A 23114-nucleotide genomic window follows, 5' to 3' on the forward strand; every position below is an offset into this window, starting at 1 on the left:
TCACGGTCCTCAGCTAATAGTAATAGTTGTTCGTCACTGCATATCCCTATCCAATCGCGAATGTTCTTGAGCCATGACATCTGCTTCGTTCAAATTCATCTGCGTCTCTCTATTTTACCTGTCATGATTAGCTGAAGAATTATGTACCGGTCTTCTCTAAGAGCATTCTCTAGATTTGCTCTATTTACCTCATCTTCGTTGGTCTGCATCGCTGTCCAGGGTATTCTGAGCATTCTTCTATGCAACCTCTTATTTCAAACGCCTTTATGCGATTGATCGTATCAGCATTCAAAATTTAGGTCTCGGTGCCATGTAACAACCAGTGTTGCCAATCGGCGGATAATTATCCGATTTGCGTACCTTTTTGAGAGTTTTCGTATCTTCTTCGTATCTTTAAATAAATCGGATATTTGCGGATATTTTTCAGTGTATCTACCATCGACTAAAACTTTCTCATCCATATATTCGCAACACCAACAACACATTAATTTTGTTTGGTTCCACCCAAATTTTTATAAATAGCCTATACTGGATGAATGTTAGTGACATCCGATACTCATCTTTTGACAAAAGGGACATGTGCCGATTCTTTTGTTTAGAATTTAAATGCACAAGTGCATCCACTTAAGGCATACTAATCCAATTCAAATTTCAAAAACCGTCTGCCGTCCGATGTTATTTATGAGTTTTTAGTTTTTAGTCTTTAAACCTATGAAAGCTCATAGGCGTAACCAGGATGATCCTAATGGGGGGTTACAACTACCTGAAAGGGGGGGTTACAACTACTGGAAGGTCTCTGAGGGCTATGGTGTTAAGCGTATAGAGCTCAAAGTACATCCCAATGGGGGGGTTACAACCCCCAAAACCCCCCTGGTTACGCCTATGTGAAAGCTAATTCACGCACGATTTAGTTTTATTTTCATTTTATGTAGTGCTTGCAAACGTTTCGTCTGTTGAAATCAGTTTTGGTTTGTGAAAATACTTTTTTATAATGGATAAATGGTTAATAAAATTTACTAACGTGTGAATATTGAAATATAATAATGAATTTGTTTTAGACCAAATTAAACACTTACGATAATACAAAATACGAATAATATAATAATAGTCAGTAAATAGTATTTATATACATACATGAATTAGGTAATAATCAGCTAGGATACGAGATTTTCATCTATAAACAAAAATTTTTAAACTGTGAAGGCCGCGTCTCACCATCAAATAATTTGATCAAACAGTTTGAGCAAACTCCGGAAGTACGTCAAAGTGACGTCACAATTGCAGTTTTTTTGAAATTCTAAAAATCTGTGCTCTCACTATCAGTCTAGTTTGATCAAATTTTTTGTATTGAGTTGTCTAACTTGTTTGTACTTTATTTAAAATTAAAATTTTTCATTATTATCGCGGGACGCGGTCTTCACTTTCAGTTTGCTCAAACCAGTTTGATCAAATTATTTGATGGTGGGACGCGGCCTTGAAATAGAAAATCCAGTCGATTATAAGACCGGTTGTTCGAACGCTAATCAGAAATGGAATAAACTGATCATTATCAAATATTTAATTACTGTCAATGTCAACTTTGATTAGGTTGCTGAAAACATAATTGATTACAATTATGAGATTAATTGATTAATTAATCAATTATAATTATAATAGTTACGTAAATTGTTAATTAATAATTAATTAATCAATCAATTATGTTAATTATCATAATGATAATTGATTACAATCAACTGATTGGCATACGAACAACGGATTTTGTTATTTGATGGTTGTTAAGGGGACTAAAAGAATAACATTGTCAACATTGATTTTAATAACAGAATAATTTTTGACCTAGCGTACCTTTTCGTGACAAATCGGATATTTTTCGAGCGATCATCGGATAATCTAGAGAAATGCGATTGGCAACACTGGTAACAACACTGACCAAATATAGCATTTGATCATTCTTTGACGCAATGTCAGGTTTAAGCTCTGATTATAGAAGAATTATTTCATTTTTAGAAACGTTTTGCGAGCTGTTTCAATTATGTATTTGACCTCTTTACTTGGATCTACACACACCGGCAAAATTAGCCGAACACCTTAAAAATGGGACATGTTTGATGTCTCGAATTTCCTAAACCTGTTGTCCGATTTGAGTGATTCTTTTAGTATGTTATAGCCTTATTATTTAATAATATGGGTGTAATAATATTGTTGCTAGACAGGTAAATGTCATTTTATACCGGATGTAACAATCATACAGTGTTTTTTTCTTAAAGTTCGGAAGACCCTGTGGAATATTCTAGCATATACAAAATATTAAAATTAAAACTCGATTGTAGACTTAGGCTTTCTTAGGAACATTTTCTTTTTTGATTCATTTGCTTGTGTTGGAAAATAAAAAAGTTATGTGCTTTAACAACTAGCCATGTTTTTTATCAATAAGTCCTCATGGTAGGGGAGGAAAGTATGCTAAATATTTGCAGTTACTCGAGCGTTATGGGGACCTATTGGATTGTGAAGAGTGGGTGCTAAAACCAAAAAAAGTTAAGTTAAGTTTTCCATAAAGTGTGGGACTCTCCATTTTTTAATTTAATTTTCCATTTCCACCAATCCTTTTTTACGATTATAGCGCCATCTATCCATAATTACAAAAAATGTTGCGAATAAAAGTTGCTTATTTTTACGTCAAGGATCCAAATCTGCAATAAAAATTGGGGGCTCCTATTTAAGATTTTAAAGTAACCCCTACCCCACCTCCGTGGGGGTCGTGTTTGGGGCTATTCGGTAGATTTTTGAAAAATATTGAATAGGTGTATTTTGCAGTTTTACGATCTGATGTTCATTTCGCGAAATATCGCAGGGTTCGTATTTAAAATTTTTAATTTAGCCCCCACCCCTCTCCATAGGGTGTCACGAGCCCCCACGGAGGTTGGGTGGGGGATTTAATTTAAAATCTTAAATAGGAGCCCCCAATTTTTATTGCAGATTTGGATTCTTTAAGTAAAAATAAGCAAATTTTATTCGACACATTTTTTCGAAGTATGGATAGATAGCGCTATAATCGGAGAAAAAAGATTGTTTCAAATGGAAAATTAAATTAAAAAATCAAAAGTCCCCCACTTTATGGAAAACTTAACTTAACCTTTTTCTGATTTTAACACATACTCTTCACAATGCAATAGGTCCCCATAACGCTCGAGTACCTGCAAATTTAGTATACTTTCCTCCCCTACTATGAGGATTTATTGATGAAAAACATGGATAGTTGTTAACGCACATAACTTTTTTATTATTTCACATAAGTAAATGAATCAAAAAGGAAAATGTTAAGAAAGCCTAATTCTACAATGGAGTATTAATTTTAATATTTTACATATGCTAGAATATTCCACAGGGTGTTCCAAACTTTAAGAAAAAAACACAGTATGATTGGTACACCCGGTATAAAATGATATTTACCTGTGTAGCAACAATATTATTACAACGATATTATTAAATAATAAGGCTATAACATACTAAAAGAATCACTCAAATCGGACCACTGGTTTAGGAAATTCGAGATATTAAACATGTCCCATTTTGAAGGTGTTCGGCTAATTATGCCGGTGTGTGTAGTTGGTCTGTAATGTAGTATCCAAGTGAGTAACTCTCTCAATGTTTTGTTGATCTATCTATAGAGAACCATTGTCATGAAGTTGGCGACTAATGGCCCGTTTCACCAACGACGAATAGTAGTTTATTCGGTGAATAAACTCAGTGGCGTGCTGGAACATTTCAAGCGGCCCGGTCATTTTATAGAAAAAGCGGCCTCCCATCTTCATTTTACCTTCTACATATTATCAGAATGTTTTATTCGTTATTTATAAAACAAAAATACAAAAATATAAATTATTTTTAAATCAAACATAAAACTTTGAATTCAATGAAATTTTTTTAAATTTGCTATATTTTTTATTTCAGAATAAGCAATCTTACAAATAATAAACATTATCACATGTATGACAATATTGTATGCAGTAAGGGAGAAACCATAATTTCCTGAATAAAATAAATATATATGAATTTAATTTAATTAAGATAAAAGTAAAATGGAATTTTGAGAATTTTTAATTGTGTCTTAAGTTGAATTTTAGTAAATCAATTATACAAGAGGGTACAAAAATACAAGTACAATGCAAATACTTTAATTTAACAATATTTAAATGTTAATACAAAGCAATAATCTAAACATACCTAATTTTACAATTATTTTATAAAATAATTAACTCTCGATCAATAATTTTCGCATTAAAGTAGATTTTTGAGCAAATTCGTCGATAATTTAATCATTTTTAAGCTCATACAAAGCTCCTTTTCTATAGCCTTTAGAATAAAATGTTTCCAAGTGATCTTGTGTTAAGGTACTTCTTAACCGATTTTTTTATATATTTCAACGTTTAAAAGCTTAAAAAAAACAGTAAATCCTTTATAAAAGGTATATTTAAAATCCCTAAAAGGGCTACATCACAATCACAGAACTAGTTTTCGACTGGTTTACCAGTCATCATCAGTGCTTACGTGAAGTTTACATGCTAATCACCAGTCGAAAACTAGTTCTGTGATTGTGATGTAGCCCTTTTTAGGGGTTTAAAATATACCTTTTTGCACGATTGATCATTTTTGACTGTTTACCGTGACAGATTTTACGTCAGTAGGTGACATTTACTAGCAACTCGACGGTAAGTAATTCACTTACCGTCGAGTTAAAAAATCTCTTAATTTTAATTTATTTTTTGAAAGAATAAAGAAAACTAACGAATTATTTATTAATATTGAAACTTATGGTACAATTGGTTAAATTATTTAATGAAATCCCACTTGTTTGGGCTGTGGTTTCACTTCTAACAGAAACTCCTGCAGAATCGCATACATTAGTAGTATCCAACATTTTTTCTCTTCAAATACGCGATCAAAGTTGAAAACTTGGAAATATCAATGCCATCATAAAGAAAAACGGTGGATTTAATCATTGAATATTCTGCCCAGAGGCTTCCAGGAGCTTTCTACTGCATATGTCTTTGATCGAAATATGCCAATAGAGTCTTTTCTTCGATTCTTAAATTCTTGCCTTCGCACCATTTTTTAAAACTTTGGTAGGTATTTTGATAACGGATTTTGGATTTTTCGGGAATAATTGCGGAACACCCTTCTTCCCAAGCCCGTTCAATTTCTTCAAATTTACTTTCGCTCATATTTTAATTTATAATAATCAAAATTGTGCTTAAAATTATTGACAACTAAATAAAAACTCAATTCTCCATTGTTGTTATGCACCCTAGTTACTACCTAACAACCAAAGTATCTATCTTGATAAAATGAATGAAACTAGTCAATATGACGAAAATGTTTAATTTTATAATTTATAATGGTATCAATCGTGCAAAAAACGTTATAAGCATGTCGAACGTTAAGGGTAACCGATCTCAGACAATAATTGGAGTCGTCGCTCCGCTCCTCCTCCAAACAATTGTCTTCGATCGGTATAAAACCCTTACCGTTCTCCATACTTAATATACTATTTATAAAGGATTTACTGTTTTTTGTATTACATGGTATACAGCCAACTACAGGAAAACTTTTTCCTTGTGGATTGTTTAAAAGCTTCTTTCGCAAGATACTTGGGTCATTGAAAGAATTAATAAATGCTTATGTACTATATTTAAATTTCGATAAGCACACTGATATACGTTCTATAGGGTTTTACTTCTGCAAAACAGCGCAACAACAAGCTATACAATCTTTACAGTTTTTAGTACTACACGGAGATGAAGTTTTCACGGTATCAACAACATTGTCACTTGTTACTTCGTGGTTATTATCACTTAGATTAACAACATCATCTTTCATACTTTCTGTAGACTGAAAATATTCATTATTAACTCGATCTTCTTTAATTTCAGTATTTTGCAAAATCCTATTTTTTAATACAATCCATTTATCAGAAATATCCACGAGTTTGTCTTTAATTGCAGTAGCAGATATGGCAGGATAAAAATTTCTTAATTTTTTAGTAAATGATTTAAATGCCGTTAAAGGTATACCATTTTTTATTTGTATCAAAATTTCTAGGATGTAGAGTGCTTATATCATCATAAAACGATGTGTCTTAACAAATCGTTTTTCGATAATTCCAATAATTCGGTAAAACATGTGCAAGATGTTTTTCCATTTTTATATTGTGCAGAGTACATATTAGATGTTTGAAGGAAATTGGAAAACCATAAATATACTTGTATGTATGAAAATAAATATTATCTGTATCAAATCCTTTATATGTGTAGTGAGTCATTCATTTTATTTAACTGTATTTTACAATTAAAAAAGATTTAATTTTGTTACATCTAAAATTTTTTGTGAAAAAAACTTATTCGACCGGCCTCAAGAGGTCGCAGCCTCTCGGTGATTGCACCGATTCGTTTATATGGCCAGCACGCCACTGAATAAACTTATTCGACCAATAAACTGGCAAATCTACGTTTCACTAACGTCAAATAACATTTTATTTATTTATTTATTTATTTATTTATCAAATAGCTATTTACTCTTCGAATAAATTGACAAGTTAATCTCGCTTTAAATATCTATAACAAAGACAATTCGTGAGTTTTACTTTATATTATCAAGATTTTATTAAAACACAATAAAGATATAATCGACTAATAAATTTTATGCGACAAATAACTATTCATTGATTTAGTTGTTGTTGATGAAACTGGCCCTATATACATACATTTTGTCTTAGAAGCATTCATTTTTAGAGCCATTTATCTTCTTGTCGTGTTTATGCAATCTGTATCGTATTAGTCTGCGTACCTAAGATTATTGATCATTTCAGCATTGATTTTTACTCCAAAGTCTTAAATATTAAATAACAAAGGGGATATAATGCATCCCTGTATGATGCCTCTTTGAATGTAATATTCGTCGGTTAATCTTACATCGACTCGTATAGAACAATGTCATAGAACGATGATGAACTGGCAAAAATTTGAGTTAATGCTGCAAAAAATAATATTTTTTAAAGGGAACTAGTGCTGACCCTATTGGCGATTTCATGTACTAATGACTCAAGACACTTTCATTCTGAATAGTACTATGTCAATCGATTTGAAAAATAAACTTGGTTCCTTTTTTGAAATTTTATGACTTATGCAACTTTCATTCTCACTCGCTCATACATGTTTATCACTTTCAGGAAATAATCTCAAGAAGCAGTACATTACCGGGTCGTCCACACAACCTGCGAAAACTGTCAATTCATGATACTCTAGATAACGAACGGCCTCCTTCTCCTCCCGGTTCAGCCAGATCGGAGGCCCTGCAAAGAATAGCGGACATAGTTCGCAGGACTGGTGTAACTTTAGAGCCAAACGAAACAAATCAACCCTCAGATTCCTATTTTGAAGATCTCAGATTCAACAATGCACTTAGAGAGATATTTTTAAATAGATTTGTGCACATATTTCAATCCTATGAGAATTTTGTTATATTTCCTAATCAGGTAAGTAATCAGCTAATTTAAATATACCCGTACCAGGTATCTAAGAGACTCATTAACATTCAGCTCAGCGGTGTGCTATTGTTGGAGGTGTCAAATTACATAAACAAGGGATCATTTCATAAAGCAGGTAGATCCCTTGTTTATATAATTTCACACCTCGAACAATAGCACTCCCTGATCTGGATATTAATGATTCTCTTAGATAGCTGGTACTACCTTACATGTTTTTTCTGTTTATTTCCAGTCGCAATACGTTCTATACCTAATTTTTTAAATAGGAGTAATTCAAATTTACCTTGTCCATAATGCTTGTTTGTAATTGGCCTAACCACAGGCAAGTTTACTCCACTAAATTATACAATTTTGACACAATTGACATTTATGAAATTTTGACACTAATCTCATTTAAAATTCATAGGTTAATTAAGTTATATCGGCGGTTTTTTGTGCTTTCTGCCATATTCCTTTAATTTTTAGATTTTTAGTCTTCATTTAATTAAAAAACAGTTGTTTTTAGAACTCTTCAGCGACGTATAATATAATATGTATGGATTACCGTCGAGAACCGGCATGGACAACCAAAAAAGAAGATGTATCTGGGTATTTTTCTAGTGATATTATTGGGTGTGAATCTGTCTTTTGAATTTACTCCTCCTATTTAAAAAATGTGTTGATGTGTTGTGTTAGTTAGAGGTGGGGACAATTCTGACTTCATATGTAAATCACAGTCCACACTAGATTTATTTTTAGTTCGTGGGTCATTTACAGCCCCTTGGGCATTAATGGGTTAATAGTATATTAATGTATGTACGATAACTTGTACATAGGTGAGATTGTGAATACAATCTTAGGATTGGACTGTATGAGGATTGCTAGTTTACTGGTTCAAGTGGGAGTATAAAGGTTTTATACAGACAATATTGATATGTAAATAAAGAGTCTTACCAAGTTGTGAAGCCTTGTTGAACATGAGAGCCGGTCAAACACACGAGTTGACTGTTCTCGTTCCACGTGCCTCGCGTTTTTACTGCTGCGAAATCGTGTATGGCGTCACTCCCGAATTAACTGTTCGTGCCCGACTTTTGATTGTTCGTTTCAGCCCAAAATAAAGGCTGTACGTCAAGAGATCAGCGGTATCGAGTTGATCCGTCGAAAGATCGTAGAGAAAAAAAAGGTGGCACCCTCGTGGCGAGTGGTATGAGCAAGAAAAATTTCTTCTGTCGCGATTCCAAGTGTCTAAGTATTATTGTCTGTCTGTAAGGGTGAGGAGAGAGGGTAAGAAATAGGAGGGATGAAATGATACTATTGAACAGGGCTGGCTTGAGATTTATTTAAAGTTAAGGGTTTTAATAAGAGATTAAACATAGTAAAAAATATAATAATATTTTTGACATGTGAAAATTGAACAATTAATTTGCAACTAAAATATTATTTTTCAATGCTAATGAATATTTTATTACAGGATAAAGAAGACTGGTTTAATAATAGAGACTCCATGCAAAACTTTGACAAAGCTTCTTTTTTATCAGATCAACCCGAGCAAGACAGAATGTTTTTGTGGAGGTTTCTCGAATCTCAAATGTTCGCCACGCTTATAGATAATAAAATTCTGTCTATTTGGGGAGAAGTCGACTGCAACCTTACGATATTCGATAATAGAATAAAAGTACTCAAGAAAAGATTTGGGAACGAGATGAGGTCTGTATGCTATGAGCCTTGTATTAGCGCTCACGATACTCAAAAACCGATTGATAGAAGACTGGCGTATCCCGATTTCGAGTCTCCACTGCCTAGGGAGATTCTGAGCTCCAGAATTGTTGCTTGTCGACAGTTTCCTATCCTAGGTAATAATTATATGAACATTCTTATGAAACGTAGCCTAAAAAAAATAGAGCTTGCATGTTGTTTTTCCATTGAGACAATCGTTATGAAGCGAGTGGCAAAACACTTTGTAAAATGTATATTGATTAGAATTAAAAGTATTATACTTTATTTGTTTTCAAATGACAACTCCTTGAGCAAATCTTCACTATTCTGCAAACAGCAGGTAAAGTAGTCAAACTGAAATCATTCAAAATAATATCGTCTCCTGTTGAAATGTAGTTTTAGACATTATTTTTCAGAGTCCATAGAAATAACAATACAAACCCATTATATACCTAATAGGTATGAAAATCATGGGTGGGTGCTGGAGAATCAAAAAGGGGCAGATTTTTTTATTAAATAAAATTAATGTTAAAGCGGATACATCGTATTGATATCTAACATTTAAGCAATGTGCATAAATTAAAAACTTACTGATTTACTTATAAATTATGGATTTCCATCTCTTCTTCTGTGTCAGATTCGTTGTCAGATCCGATTGGAATGATTATAGATTGACAAAGTTCTTCAATGTTATTATTAACAGTCTACAATCTTTCTTACTCTTTTTTTACGTAGTTTACGGCATTGATCCAGTTATCTTTCGTTACGTTTTTTATGGAATTTAATAAAAGTTGTTTGACATCTTTTAATTTAAAAGTTGCATTTTGTCTGGCCACTTCCCCTTTTACTTAAGCCCATATTAACTCTATTCGTTTTAAGATAATGTTGCAAGCGTAGTACCGTTACTTGTTTTGTTTTTGCCATTTCGTCAATGACATATGACATATATTTTACAGTACGATTTATGTTGCCTTGCAATTCGATAATTCCGTTTTAAGCATTGGGTGGAATGTACAAAACGTAGTACATACCTGCTAATGCTTCAAGTATGTACTACTTTTTTGAAGATTTTACTACACTTACAAAGCATTAAATGCTTTGTAAGTGCAGTAAAATAATTACAAAGCACTTGTAAGTGTAGTAATGCTGTGTAAGTGTAGTAAAATCTTTTAAAATGAAGTACATACTTGCATTAGTAGATACTACGTTTTATGCATTCCACCCATAGTCTGATCATATAGTATTATTTTGAGTTGGAACCAGTCAATTATATCTACTTTTTCCATGAGACCGTCGGTAACTTTTCCACTAATTTTGAATGATAGCTGGCGTCATCGAAAACAACGACCGAATTATTTGGTAGAAAATTTAATACCTGAGAAAAGTAATCCTCAAATACATTGGAGTTCATTTCTTCGTGGTAATCTTCAGTGGATTTTGAAACGAACTCAAATAAACCAGTAGAATATCCTTATAGAGGCTAGGCTTGTCGAGAACTTGTAATGTTTTTATCTAGCTATACTTTTGAAATGATATGATGTTCGTTTAGCCAGTTGAATACAGGTTTTTTCTTTGATTTTATTAGCAAAAACGGATTTATTTAAGTAATTTCCATAACTTATCTCTGCCAAAGGGGGAAAAATTATTGTCTTAATGCGTTTAGTATTGTATCCAATGTAGGAATCTCCTTTTTTAAGTAAAACGAAACTTCTCTGAAAGACGTTTGTATGAAAATCATTATTTTTCATTAGTTGTTTTCCTTTATGCCTTTTTTACTCAATAATGTTTCCTTATTTTCTTTCACTTAAAAATCTGTAAATGGTTCCTTTACCGGACCACATAGTCACTACATTATTCACCGTAGTTAAAGGTTGTTGATGAACAAGGCAGTCATGAACATTTGACACAATAGTTTTTTCTCTCCGTTTTTAGCACCGTTTTTAGAGAATACGCACCGTTTTTAGCTTTAGCAGCAACAAATTGAAACGATGATGTCATTTTAACGCATGGACTGAACTGCTAATCAGATTCTTCAGAACTTTCCCTTACTCTGTTGGCAGATACCCCAAAGATGATTTGTAAAATTCATCAAAGTCATTAATAAAATATTATTCTCTAATGAGACAAAGTATTCAAGAGTGTAATAGTATAGATAGTATATGTAACTAAACAAATTAATTGGTGACCTTATTGGTGACCTTATTGGTGTCAACTACATCCGCACGGCAATGGTTTATGGCCCTGGCGGTAACCCTTAACCTCTATTTGACGATTTGCATTTGTAATGAGCTGCCAGTTGCAAATAAACATACTTTAAAAAAATACTATAGTAGATCCCAAACCCTTTTTTTTTCGTGCGTCATTAATTTTGACGTCATATAGGATTTTAAGAATGTCGCAAATCATTACATAACATTTTAAGCTGACATTTGTCAGAATATTTATATTTATATAAACATTAATATTTATACAAATATTTGCCAGAATATTATTATTTAAAATAGTTTAATATAAAATTAGAAATTACAATTGTCATTTTACCACATGATCAATTATTTTGTGTCAAATTATCTTTACTCGCCTCATTGATTGGTTATATATTTAGAGTATTGTAATCGCCAACCAATTATACATCTATAGGTAGAAATCCGTTTTAATATGCAAATACCCGTCAAGGAATACACATAATTTTCCAAGGTCAAAGTATAATAATCACAGAGGTACGTTTTGTTCTGTCACTTCCAACTGTAATGCGTTAGAGAGAAATCGATAATATGTGACGCACTGAAAAAAGGGTTTGGGACGGGCTATATTTATGAATATTTTTCCGTTCCATATCTTATACCATTAACATTACTTCCTATAACATTAATATTTTAAAACAATAGTTTAATAAAAACATATTTTCAGATAACGAAATACTGAACAAAACTCCTATAGTAAACAAAGGAAGCATACCGAGAGCTAGTGCATTAAAAAAAGGACTGAGTTTTTCTAAGCCGCCTGTAGGGCCTAATGATAAAAATTTGAAAAGTTCTAATAATCAAGACGTGTCACCTGCCGTTATAGCACAGGCAAACTGGACATTCGTCGAAAAACTTTTAAAAGTAAGTACAAAATGTTTTTTATATATCTTTACACGACCTATTATATTTAGCGGTTACATAATATACAGTATGTCCCTGTAAGTTGTATCCATATGGAAAACTTTTTTATTATTAATTTTACGAAAAAAAGTTATTCTTCATAAAAAGCTCTGCATGGTCCAAAACCTAAACCATGGTCTTTAACCATCAAATATCAAATTTTTTGAATATTATACGAGGTATGTCAAAAAGTTTGAATTTCATTCAAGAGTAAAGTAGCTTTATTTTTCAGAATATTGAAAATTGCTATCATGAAAAGTTGTTTGGAATTAAAAACTATATTCTAGTATGCAATTACATCCTTCTAATTGAAAATTTTTTTTTTGAAAAATTATGGATAACTAACATTATTTTCAGTTCTTTCAATTCAGATAACTCTTTTATTATTAATTTTACGGAAAAAAAGGGATTCTTAATAAAAAGTTCTGCATGGTCTAAAACCTAAAATACCATCTGACACAAGCCATCTTGTGTCAGATTTTATCAATTTTATACAAGGTATGTCAAAAAATATGAATTTCGCTCAAGAGTAACATACCTACGTTTATTTTTCAAAATATCAAAAATAGTTATTATGAAAAGTTATTTAGAATTAAAAACTATGTTTCAGAATGTAATTACATCCTTCTAATTGAAATATTCTGAACTATAAAGGTACTTGACTTTTGATCTAATCTTTTTTGACATACCTCGTATAAAATTGATAAAATTGGATATAAGATGGGTGTATTTTAGGTTTTAGACCATCCAGAACTTTTTATTAAGAATCACTTTTATTCGTAAAATTACTAATAAAGGAATTACTATCAGAATAATTGAAATAACTGAAAATAATGTTAGTTATCCATAATTTTTCAAAAAAAAATTTTTTCAATTAGAAGGATGTAATTGCTTATTAGAATATAGTTTTTAATTCGAAACAACTTTTCATGATAACAATTTTCAATATTGTGAAAAATAAAGCTACTTTACTCTTGAGTGAAATACAAACTTTTTGACATACCTCGTATAAAATTCATTAAATTTGATATCTGATGGTTGAATCTTAGTATTCATATTACGTACCTGAATATGGGGTACATGTTTTGATGAAAAATAGAATATGTCAATACTAGAACAACTAAACATCAAGAAAATTGTTAAGTGCCTTATTTAATTTACAATTGAAACGGAACAAAACAAATCCATGAACAAACAAATAGCCAAATACATAAAAAAGAAAGGATTAACACCAGCTTTCCGAACAATCAACAGCTTAAGCAAATATATTAAGAACAACATGAGCAAAAAGAAAAAGCACTTAAAGAGTGGTGTATACAATCTTACATGTGGTGACTGCCCAAAAACTTACATCGGTCAAACTGGTAGAACCTTTAGCAAACGTGTAGCAGAACACAAAAGGGCTTTAAATAATAGAAAAACAGATTCTACGTACGCATTCATCTTCTGGGTAATAATCGTTCTTTTAATGACCTATTTAAAATTCTCCATATTCAAAATAAAGGCCTTACGCTATATTTATTAGAATCTATGGAAATTAATAAATTAAAAAGTACAGATATGATTTTGAATGACCAACTTGAGACAAACTGTTCTCCCTTCCTCAACTTATTCAGTTTGAAACGAAAACGACAATAACTACCCCAGCTAATTGAAATACCATTCGAAAATAATATTTTAACCAACCAAGATAGCTATCGTTCAGTGTCTCAGGGTGTGTGTTCGTCTTGTCCTAATCTTAGATATGAACTCTGAAAATTTAGAATGGAAGCAAACAAAACAGTATTTTTAACTAATCATGTTTACTGTTCAATAAAGATATAATAAAAATATGACTTATTAAATGTATTAACAAATATATTCAAATTCTTGCCAAAAACTAACAATTCTGGATTATACTTATGGCTTTTGGTATCTGGTTCGCTGGTAACTTCTTGATGTCAAATGGTACTGCTGTAGACTTCTTGTAGACCTGGGCAGATGTTCGGCCCTATGCCCCTGCAGCTGGAGATGGTAGTCGTTGCAGTCTATCTAGATGTCATGTTGTCTTCGCCTTATAAGTAGCATCACCGGTGATGTTGACGGCTTGAAGCTCCCGAAGGGAGAAAGGTTGATTTATTCCCAAAAACTAGAATACAAAACGTGTATTATAAGTTTTGACATCAAGAAGAGAGATAGGTACCTTGCCAAAAAGTATTCAAAAAAGTAGCAGATGGCAAGGGGTAAATTAAATGGAATTAGGATGAGAGGAATAGTTAAATACAGTCGAACCCGCTTATTGGAATAGCCTTCGTGCTAAGCAAAAGTATTCCTATAGCAGGGATATTCTAATAACCGATCATTTGTGGATAGTAGAAACGTTTCAGAGCCTCAACTTTCTATTCCTTAAAGCGGGATATTCCTATAAGAGGTATTCTAATAAGCCGGTTCGACTGTAATTCGATTACTGACATGCATATTAGGGTGGAGCGCAAATTTATTTTTTCGAATTTCATTTTCGCGGGGTGCGGAATTGATGCGTCTTCCATTTTCGAATGAAAAACTTAAATGACATTTTTTCGTATTTTCAGTCTAAAAAGTGCCCCACTGCGATTGAAATTTTAGAATTTCTTAAATTTTTTTTTAATTTGATAGAGTCAACGATGATGTTTTTTATTCATTTATTAGAGCTATTAGAACTATAATATGAGGAAAAAAGAATAAATAGTAAATATAAAATAAAAAATATATATATTACAAATTGAAGAATAACATTAAAATCGCTATGAACTATAGTCTCTCTTAGTATCAAACTTAGGCATCAAAAGGCATGATTTGAGCTTATTCTTAATGAATCCATCTCTCCTCTGTGACCCACAGACGGCAGTACTTACTTCTGTAACTAATTTGACATACCTTTCAGTGGATTGTGTGTGACACGGAATTTTTCTGATATTTCTCAGGATTTCATTTTCCACAAGCTGTGGCTCTATGATTGCCTGAGATATTATTTCGGTATTAATACTCTTCGTAAGTGGAGCTTCTGTCTTGGTTTTCCAATCTATCAGATCGATATAATCATCAGCATCCATATTTAAGGTAGGTACCTGGAAAATACGGAAGACTCCGATCTCTGATGTCTCTCTGATCTTCAATATTCGGCGGAGTGCCAGTTCTCTGGCGTACTGTCTGTTGTCGGCTAACATTCCTAGTAGTATATTCTCTGAATGGCCAAAGAATGCATTTCTTTGTATAACTGGGTCAATAACATCCTTCAAATGGTTTGGCAAATAGCGCGACAGTTTTATTGTATCATGTAAATGTTTGGCACCAAAAATACAAATTGGCTCAGTCTTGATCTTGAACCACATAGGAGCATACACCGTTAAAATAAATGTGCTTAATATGATTAGGTTTTCTGACGGACTTTGACTTGAGACGTATAATCTCAAAATCCAGTTCGCCATTGTCAACCATCTAGAGTGAACTAGTTTACCAGGATTTCTTTTCGCAAAACTTGCATCACAATGTCCACTATTGATATACTGACATATTTGCAGTAGATATAGTTGACCGGTGCTTAACTCTTGTGTCGATTTGGTAATATCGGGCAACGCACATTGAATTGCATCGAACGGAACAACTGGTAATACTTCACAGTTAGTAACAGCCTTTCCAATGGGACCTATGAAACCTTTTGGTCCAGTTGTTGTGCCATCCAGATGTTGAAAAAGATGACGCAACGTCAGTTCATTAGCGTGTAGTTGGCATATGAGCCATTGGAGTGGACGTTGAAACTTGATTTCCAATAAACGAATAACGCCACCTTTGATTCCTGTGTTAACAGCAGTCCCATCACAACCAATAGCCATTATTTGATTTGCATCGATAGACTTGGAAGAAAGAAATGTCAAAATAGAGTTACAAATCGTTTTGGCGTCACCAGTTTTCAAAGAAATATGGCCTAGGTATTCAGAGTCCGGTTCTTTCAATATGGTAATATGCTCCTCCTGAGTCACTCTTCTACGACCATCTTCGTGTATTAACGTTTTATCCTTTCTACCATCGTAAAATAATCCGATGGTGTCAGTACCAAAAATTGTAGGTTCATCTGAGATAGTAGCCCTAGCTTTAGAACGAGCTCTTCGAACTCTGCTTCGGTCTATAACCCGTGATGAATCGCTCTCTGTAATAAGACCAATGTCTTGGAAAGCTGCAGAAATGATTGCAGCACCAGCACGACCTGAAACCCCATAACGATCTAATGTTCTGGCAATAAACGGAAATGTGACATCAGCCGTGAGTGAAGTAGTGGAAATAAGAGATTGCGATTGGAAGTCCTCAATTTCATCACTTTTCTTTAATGTATCTGTCTGCTGAACATTCGATCGTGCCTTTGGAGTTGTAGGTGATTTAGAAGTACTAGGAATAGATTCCACCTCCATTTGCAAGGCTCTTTGTTCTTCACGTTGCTTTTGTTGGTGTAATCTATGTAAATTCATCTCATTTTTTTTTGGTCGTTTCACGATCTAAACTACCAATCATCATTTTACGGTCAGTTCGTTGGTCGATTAAGAAATTTCGTTGTGGTAGTGGAATTTTTCGGTTTCTAGGACAGTTGCAATCTGTGAACTCTAAACATTTGCAAGTAGCAATATCAAATAATTTCTTGCTATCCTCACCAAACTTGAACAGCTTCGCTTTGTAACCGTCTTCGTCCTTCCTGCCTTTATAAGGTTTCAATAATGTTTTATACTTATAAATCGTGGTAAGCTATAATTCTAGATAATACTGTTTTGTGTTCTACGATTGGTATTGAAGCTTTGCGCCACATCTCCTCTACTCTTTCCGTCACAATTTCACTGGTTTTCCGCACACAGTTTTTATACTGTCTTTTATAGTTTTGAGATACGAATATAAACAACTTCATTATATCTTTAAACGTAGGTAACACATTTTTAGGGAGCTCACTGCCAGAACCAAATATTGGACAAGATAATTCACTCCGGAGTAATGCCATAGTTGTTTATAACAACAGTAAACGAATTCACACAAAATTTGTCACAACACTAAACTTTGACGATTAAGCTTTGAAGCTACAGAAAACGGTACTATACCAACCGATTATCGAAACAGTACTGAATAGATAGTGAATAATTAATACCTACTTAGAATTGAACTGTAGTGGGAGAGTGAAGGTCCACTCGTGTGACAGGTTATAACTGTTTCTTTGCACCGTTAGGTCAGGGGTTGGCCTGCAAATTCAAAATAGACCAATTTCAGTAGCGCCGGGGCAGTTATTCTAATAGAAATAGAAAAAAGTGTTATTGAAGTTTTCGGTTCGTATCCTAAAAGCGAATTGATACCGCATCCCGCGTATGTAAAAAGGCAAAAAAATTTTTTTTTATAATTTCAAAATTAAAATCACTTTGGGGCAGTTTTTAGAGTGAAAATATAAAAAAATGACAATTAACTTTTCGAATCCTTTCCCTCAGTAGCATCGATTCCGCACCCCGCGTTTGTGAAAATTGTTATTTCATTTTTCCCCATATAACAGCGCTCCACCCTAATGCATATATATGTAAGCTAAAAAGATATATTTAAAACTAAAATATCAGAGCACATGCTTTTAGAAGATTGGAGGTTAGGTATAAAAAATATTAGAAAGACTGTTAGATGTAGAAATATAATTAAAATATAATAATATTCTTACCCCAAGAGAAGATTTGATTTGGAACAAAATGAGGTCTTATCTAAAGCTCATCTCTTTAAATAAATTAATTCTTCCCTTCCATTTTCAGTTTGTGTCAGCGGGTAGGGATGAAGTGTCACTGTCATTGAAAATGACATTTGAAATGACGACCAAGTATGTATGAAGTAGCAGGCATGTTCTATATTGAAAGACAGATATCTAGAGAGTAAGGATATACGGGGTACGTTCAGTATGTTCAGTTGATGATTTAAATGAAAAGAGATATAGTAAATAGAAGATAATAAAAGAGGGCGCCAACGAGTTTTTAACGAAGAAAACTGGTAAAACAAATAGAAGAAAATAATTACTAATGAAATATTAAATAAAATAAAGTAAAATAATTATTTAAAAATAAAATATCAAAGATGTGACGTTTGTAACGTTACAAGTTAAAGACTATAAAGTGTGGACGCATAGTAAAATTAGATCACTTGAAGTACCTTGAGAAAGGTACTCTGCCCCGAAACAGCTGTAGTGAGAATAAATTGTACTAAATTTTGTGGAAGTATTGGAAACGACAGTTTTTAATTTTTTATTAATTCAATTGATTTAATAGCAATTAATGTGTTATAATAAATTGGTTTTTTTGTTAATATAGGACTGTAAAGCAAAAACCAAAAGAATGCTACTGGCCAAATTGGGAGCCGAAGGTGTCACTTTATCCAGTGGCAACAACGCAGTGGACAGCTTCGGTGCCGTGGAAGAAAGTACATTAATCACGTCGTTGTGCGATTTTCTGGAAAGAGTTTGGTCCCATGGACTACAAAAGAAAAGAAGCAAATCGGCGCTGTGGTCTCATCTACTCGCCTACCAAGAAAAATATCAGTATCTCAACAAGAAAGATAATCATTTCGGTACTAATGACGTCTCGAGCTTAACCACTAATTTAGAGAACTGGAGTGGACATTTGGAAGATGCTAAATTAAGATCTGAGTTACCCGAGTTGCCTTCGTCTATATTATTTGATATAACGTAAGACAATTTTTTATGTTAAATTATAAGGGTGAGTGGTAGACATTGCAGAAATTGTAACTGTATGTTCAGAAACCAAAAAAAATATATTTTATTTGACAATAATAGGTATTGATGTATGTTTCATGCTCGTTTCTCCTGGCACACATTCACAGGGTATAATTTTATAGATGCAGTTTTTTTTATCTTTTTTGTGTGTTATGGGTTTGGTTTTGGACAGGATCGATCTCAGTATGTTCGTTGTTTTGAATGTTGTTGTGATGTACTTGTTTCATATCCCTTTTTATTTTTCTGATAAGCCCTTTACATATGGTATTGTTGTCATCTTTGATTCTCTTCTTGTTAGTGTTTCTGGGTTGCTTGTGGTGTTTTGTTGTTTTTTCTTCTATCTTGTGGAATTTCTTGTTTACAATCGGTAGTCATTTTTTGTTAAAACCTTTGTTAGCAGGTTTTTTCTACCCGAAATTCCTTTTCATTGGATCAGGTGTTTTGGGCTCTTATTATATAGTGCTTTGTTAATTTCTTTTGTATGTGACAGAAAAAACGCACGTCGGTGATTACATTTCGTCGGTGACATTTATAACATTTATTCTAGTGGTCAATAGATGGCGCTATAATCGGAAAAAAATTATTTACTAATTATATAATATATCTACGAATATAATCTGTATAATACAAACACAATTGATTTGTTTTTATGCCAAATTGCAAATAAAATGTGACAACTGTCAGATTTAACTAAAATGTCATGTTAGAATAAATGTCATAAATGTGTATTATCACGGACTTAGCTTTTTTTTTCTATCATTTGTGACGCACTGAAAAATGCTCATGAAAAGAAGCATAATTTAAATATCTATTGGTGTGAGTTGGTTTTCTGTAATCTTTGGCTGCATATTCTGTATCCTATTTTGTGATTAACACATCCAGAAAAGCTAGTAAATTGTTGTTTTCTTTTTTCATGATGAATTTGATTGATTCTTCTTTATTCTTGATGCCCACCAGGAATTTATTCAATGCTTCTAGTCCATCAGGCCAAATGGAGAACACATCATCTACATATCTCCACTATACTGTGGGTTGTTTCTTTTGTTCAATTGTGTACAATATTTTCTTCGAAGTCCTCCATGAATATATCTGCTGAGTTTTATCCAATGGCACATCACAACTGACTAGAATATTCTTGTAAAAATGTAATCTATTTCTAAAGTTTTTGCAGGAATTGTTGTGAGTTTTCAATGTATGTTGTATTGTAGGTATGGTGGCCTACTGTAGTGTGGTGTTAATGTTTTTTGGAGTCTGTCAGGTATTTATTCTTCTTCTTTTTCTTCTTCTTCTTTTTCTTCTTCTTTTTCTTTTTCTTCTTCTTCTTCTTCTTCTTCCTTCTTGTATGTAGGCTTTAAAGCCTGTTTCTTCTTCAATGTTAGCCTCCGAAATTGTTTAATTTATCGCACCATCTTTTTCTTGTTCTGCCAATACTTCTTCGTCCATTTGGTGACATATCTCGTGCTATTCGTACTATCCTATCCTCGGCCATTCTACTAATGTGTTCGTTCCACTCCTGTTTCCGTTTTGTCACCCATCCATTTATGTCTTCTACATTGCATGATCTTCTTATGTTTACGCTTCTCTCCCTATCCAACAGACTTTTCCCTGATATTCTAGAAGTATTTTCATCTCTGTTGTTTCTAGTAGTGTTCTCGTTTTAGATGTGTCAGGTCTTGTCTCCGCCGTGTATGTGAATATAGGTCTAATTGCTGCTTTATAGATTCTTGCTTTTGTGTCTTGTCTTGGGTGTTTGTTCTTCCAGATTGTGTCATTAAGATATTCCGTCGCTTTACTTGCTTTTAATCTTTGTTATCGTACTTCCTCTTCAACATCTCCGTAACTGATTATATCTATTACCAGATATCTAAACTTTGCTTCCTGCTTTATTATTTTCTCATCAATTTTGATTTTACATCGTAGTGGGTATTTAGATGTTGTCATACGTTTGGTTTTTTCTGCTGATATTATCATATTGTATTTCTTAGCTGTTGTATTGAATATGTGTGTTAATTTTTGGAGATCGTCTTTTGTCTCGGCGATTAATGCGGCGTCGTCTGCATAACATAATATTTATATTTCTTTGTTCCCCATTCTGTAACCATGACCTTTACGTATTGTATCTATTATTTCGTCCATTATTATATTAAAGAGAAGTGGGCTTAACGAGTCACCTTGTCTGACTCCGCTTTGTACAGGTATAAACTGTGTTAGTTTTCCATTTATCTTTGCCTGCATTCGATTATGAAAGTAGATGTTTTCGATGGTTTGTATAATATTGATTGGTGTATGTTTCTTCTGTACAGTAAGTATAAGACGTCTTCGACTTGGATGCGATCGAAAGCTTTTGTCAGGTCTATAAAACATAAATATGCTGGTTTATTGTACTCGATGGCCTTTTCTGTGATTTGATGGACACCTGAAACCAGGTGTTCCTTAAATCTTTAAATTTGTGCATGGTTTTATATATTTTGTTTTCCAGTTATTTGGTGTTATCCTTTTGTTAGTTTCGTGTAAGGTCCATTTTGTAATAATTTTTTTTTTAGAACGATTTCCGCAGTGGAAGTCTAAACGTCAAATTTTTTAGTTAAAAATTGTCGTTACACTCAGTTGTAGCGTAGTCAATCCCATGTAAACACAATATTTATTTTGCATTTAATTTAATTTTTAGGAACATCCAAGCTATGACAGATGTAAAAACAGCAATAGGAATGGCCAGGGCTTGGGTACGACTAGCATTAGAAAAGAAACAACTCTCTAAACATTTTCGAACATTACTGTCCGATCAAAGTTTGCTCAGGACTCTGTACAAACGACTAGCTTTCGTACGATCCGAAGAAGAACGCGAACAATTCCTTTACCATTTGCTCTCTTTGAACGCTGTGGACTATTTCTGTTTCACCTGCACCTACCCAACAACTGGTATTATAAATTATTTAATATTTTTTTGTTTCTTAAAACGACCAATGATTTGGTATTAATTTGTTTGACTTATATTTGCAGTGATACCGTACCGTATTGTGATTGTACCAAATAAGAAAGCTACAACATCGTCGGCGAATGTGTGGATGGTTCTGTCAGGAACTCTTTCAGAAACGAATCGACTTGTAGTTCCAAAAGCAACGTTAAATTTTGAATATAAGGTAATTATACGAGTTAAATTATTAACATTTTCGAGATTTCGAGCGTGAGCTGGAACGAGTAAACATTATTTTGTTTGGCTCTGTGCATTTCTTACATCGTGCTTTCGCAACTTATTGTGATCTGGTCAATCCATCTTGTTGAAGATCTTCCGAGTGGTCTTTGGCCTTCTACCTTCCTTTCCATATTGTCTGTGTCTATGTCCAAAATATTTTAGTTGTTATAGTTGGACTTTGCTGGATGGTCTTTTACTGATCTTTGCTATATGCTCGGTCCATGGAATTCACAAAATTCTTCTCCAACAGTACATTTCAAAGACATCTATATTTCTCCTTTCTGGAGAAATTATATTCTAACTAGAGCAAAAAGGCATCCTGGGCAAATTTGTGGGTTATATTTTGACAGATTTCGCTTCTGTTCTAGTATGTGTGAAAATCAGGCGGATGAAGGGTGAAATTACATATCTATTTTAAAGTAAATTTGTGGATTAAAAAATAGTAAATTATATTGAGATGCCTCAAGAAAATAGCTTCAGAACATGCCAATATAAAATCCTGATAGGTTTTCTTATTCTCTTTCTAGCTGTTCATAATGTAAAGGATTTATATTAGCATCCAAAAAATAAGAGTAATCCATATCGATTTAATTTTTAAAAGTCTCAAACAAATATTATTTACATGTACTGTTTACATTACGTAAATGGGTGACATTGCTTCTGCAATGTAAACTCGTTTTGAAAACAACGGAGTCAGCAATTATGTTACTATTAGGAATTCATGGTCACATTCAAGTATGGTCAATCATAACAAACAATTGGGATTTATTTATAGATACGTAGAAA

The 23114-nt window shown here is 32.9% G+C and overlaps 1 protein-coding gene across 1 annotated transcript in view; it reads left to right on the plus strand.

Annotated features, from left to right (window-relative positions):
- LOC114337350 (DENN domain-containing protein 5B) overlaps positions 1-23114 on the plus strand; it is an 83804-nt gene that overhangs the window by 24409 nt on the left and 36281 nt on the right. The window contains exons 9-14 of the mRNA XM_028287758.2: positions 7226-7531; positions 8994-9375; positions 12149-12345; positions 18714-19087; positions 21804-22054; positions 22136-22275. Of these exons, the coding sequence (XP_028143559.1) occupies positions 7226-7531; positions 8994-9375; positions 12149-12345; positions 18714-19087; positions 21804-22054; positions 22136-22275 (1650 nt within the window). The remainder of the gene's footprint in view (positions 1-7225; positions 7532-8993; positions 9376-12148; positions 12346-18713; positions 19088-21803; positions 22055-22135; positions 22276-23114) is intronic.

This window comes from Diabrotica virgifera, chromosome 5, assembly GCF_917563875.1.
Source record: "Diabrotica virgifera virgifera chromosome 5, PGI_DIABVI_V3a".
NCBI classification, from domain to species: domain Eukaryota; kingdom Metazoa; phylum Arthropoda; class Insecta; order Coleoptera; family Chrysomelidae; genus Diabrotica; species Diabrotica virgifera.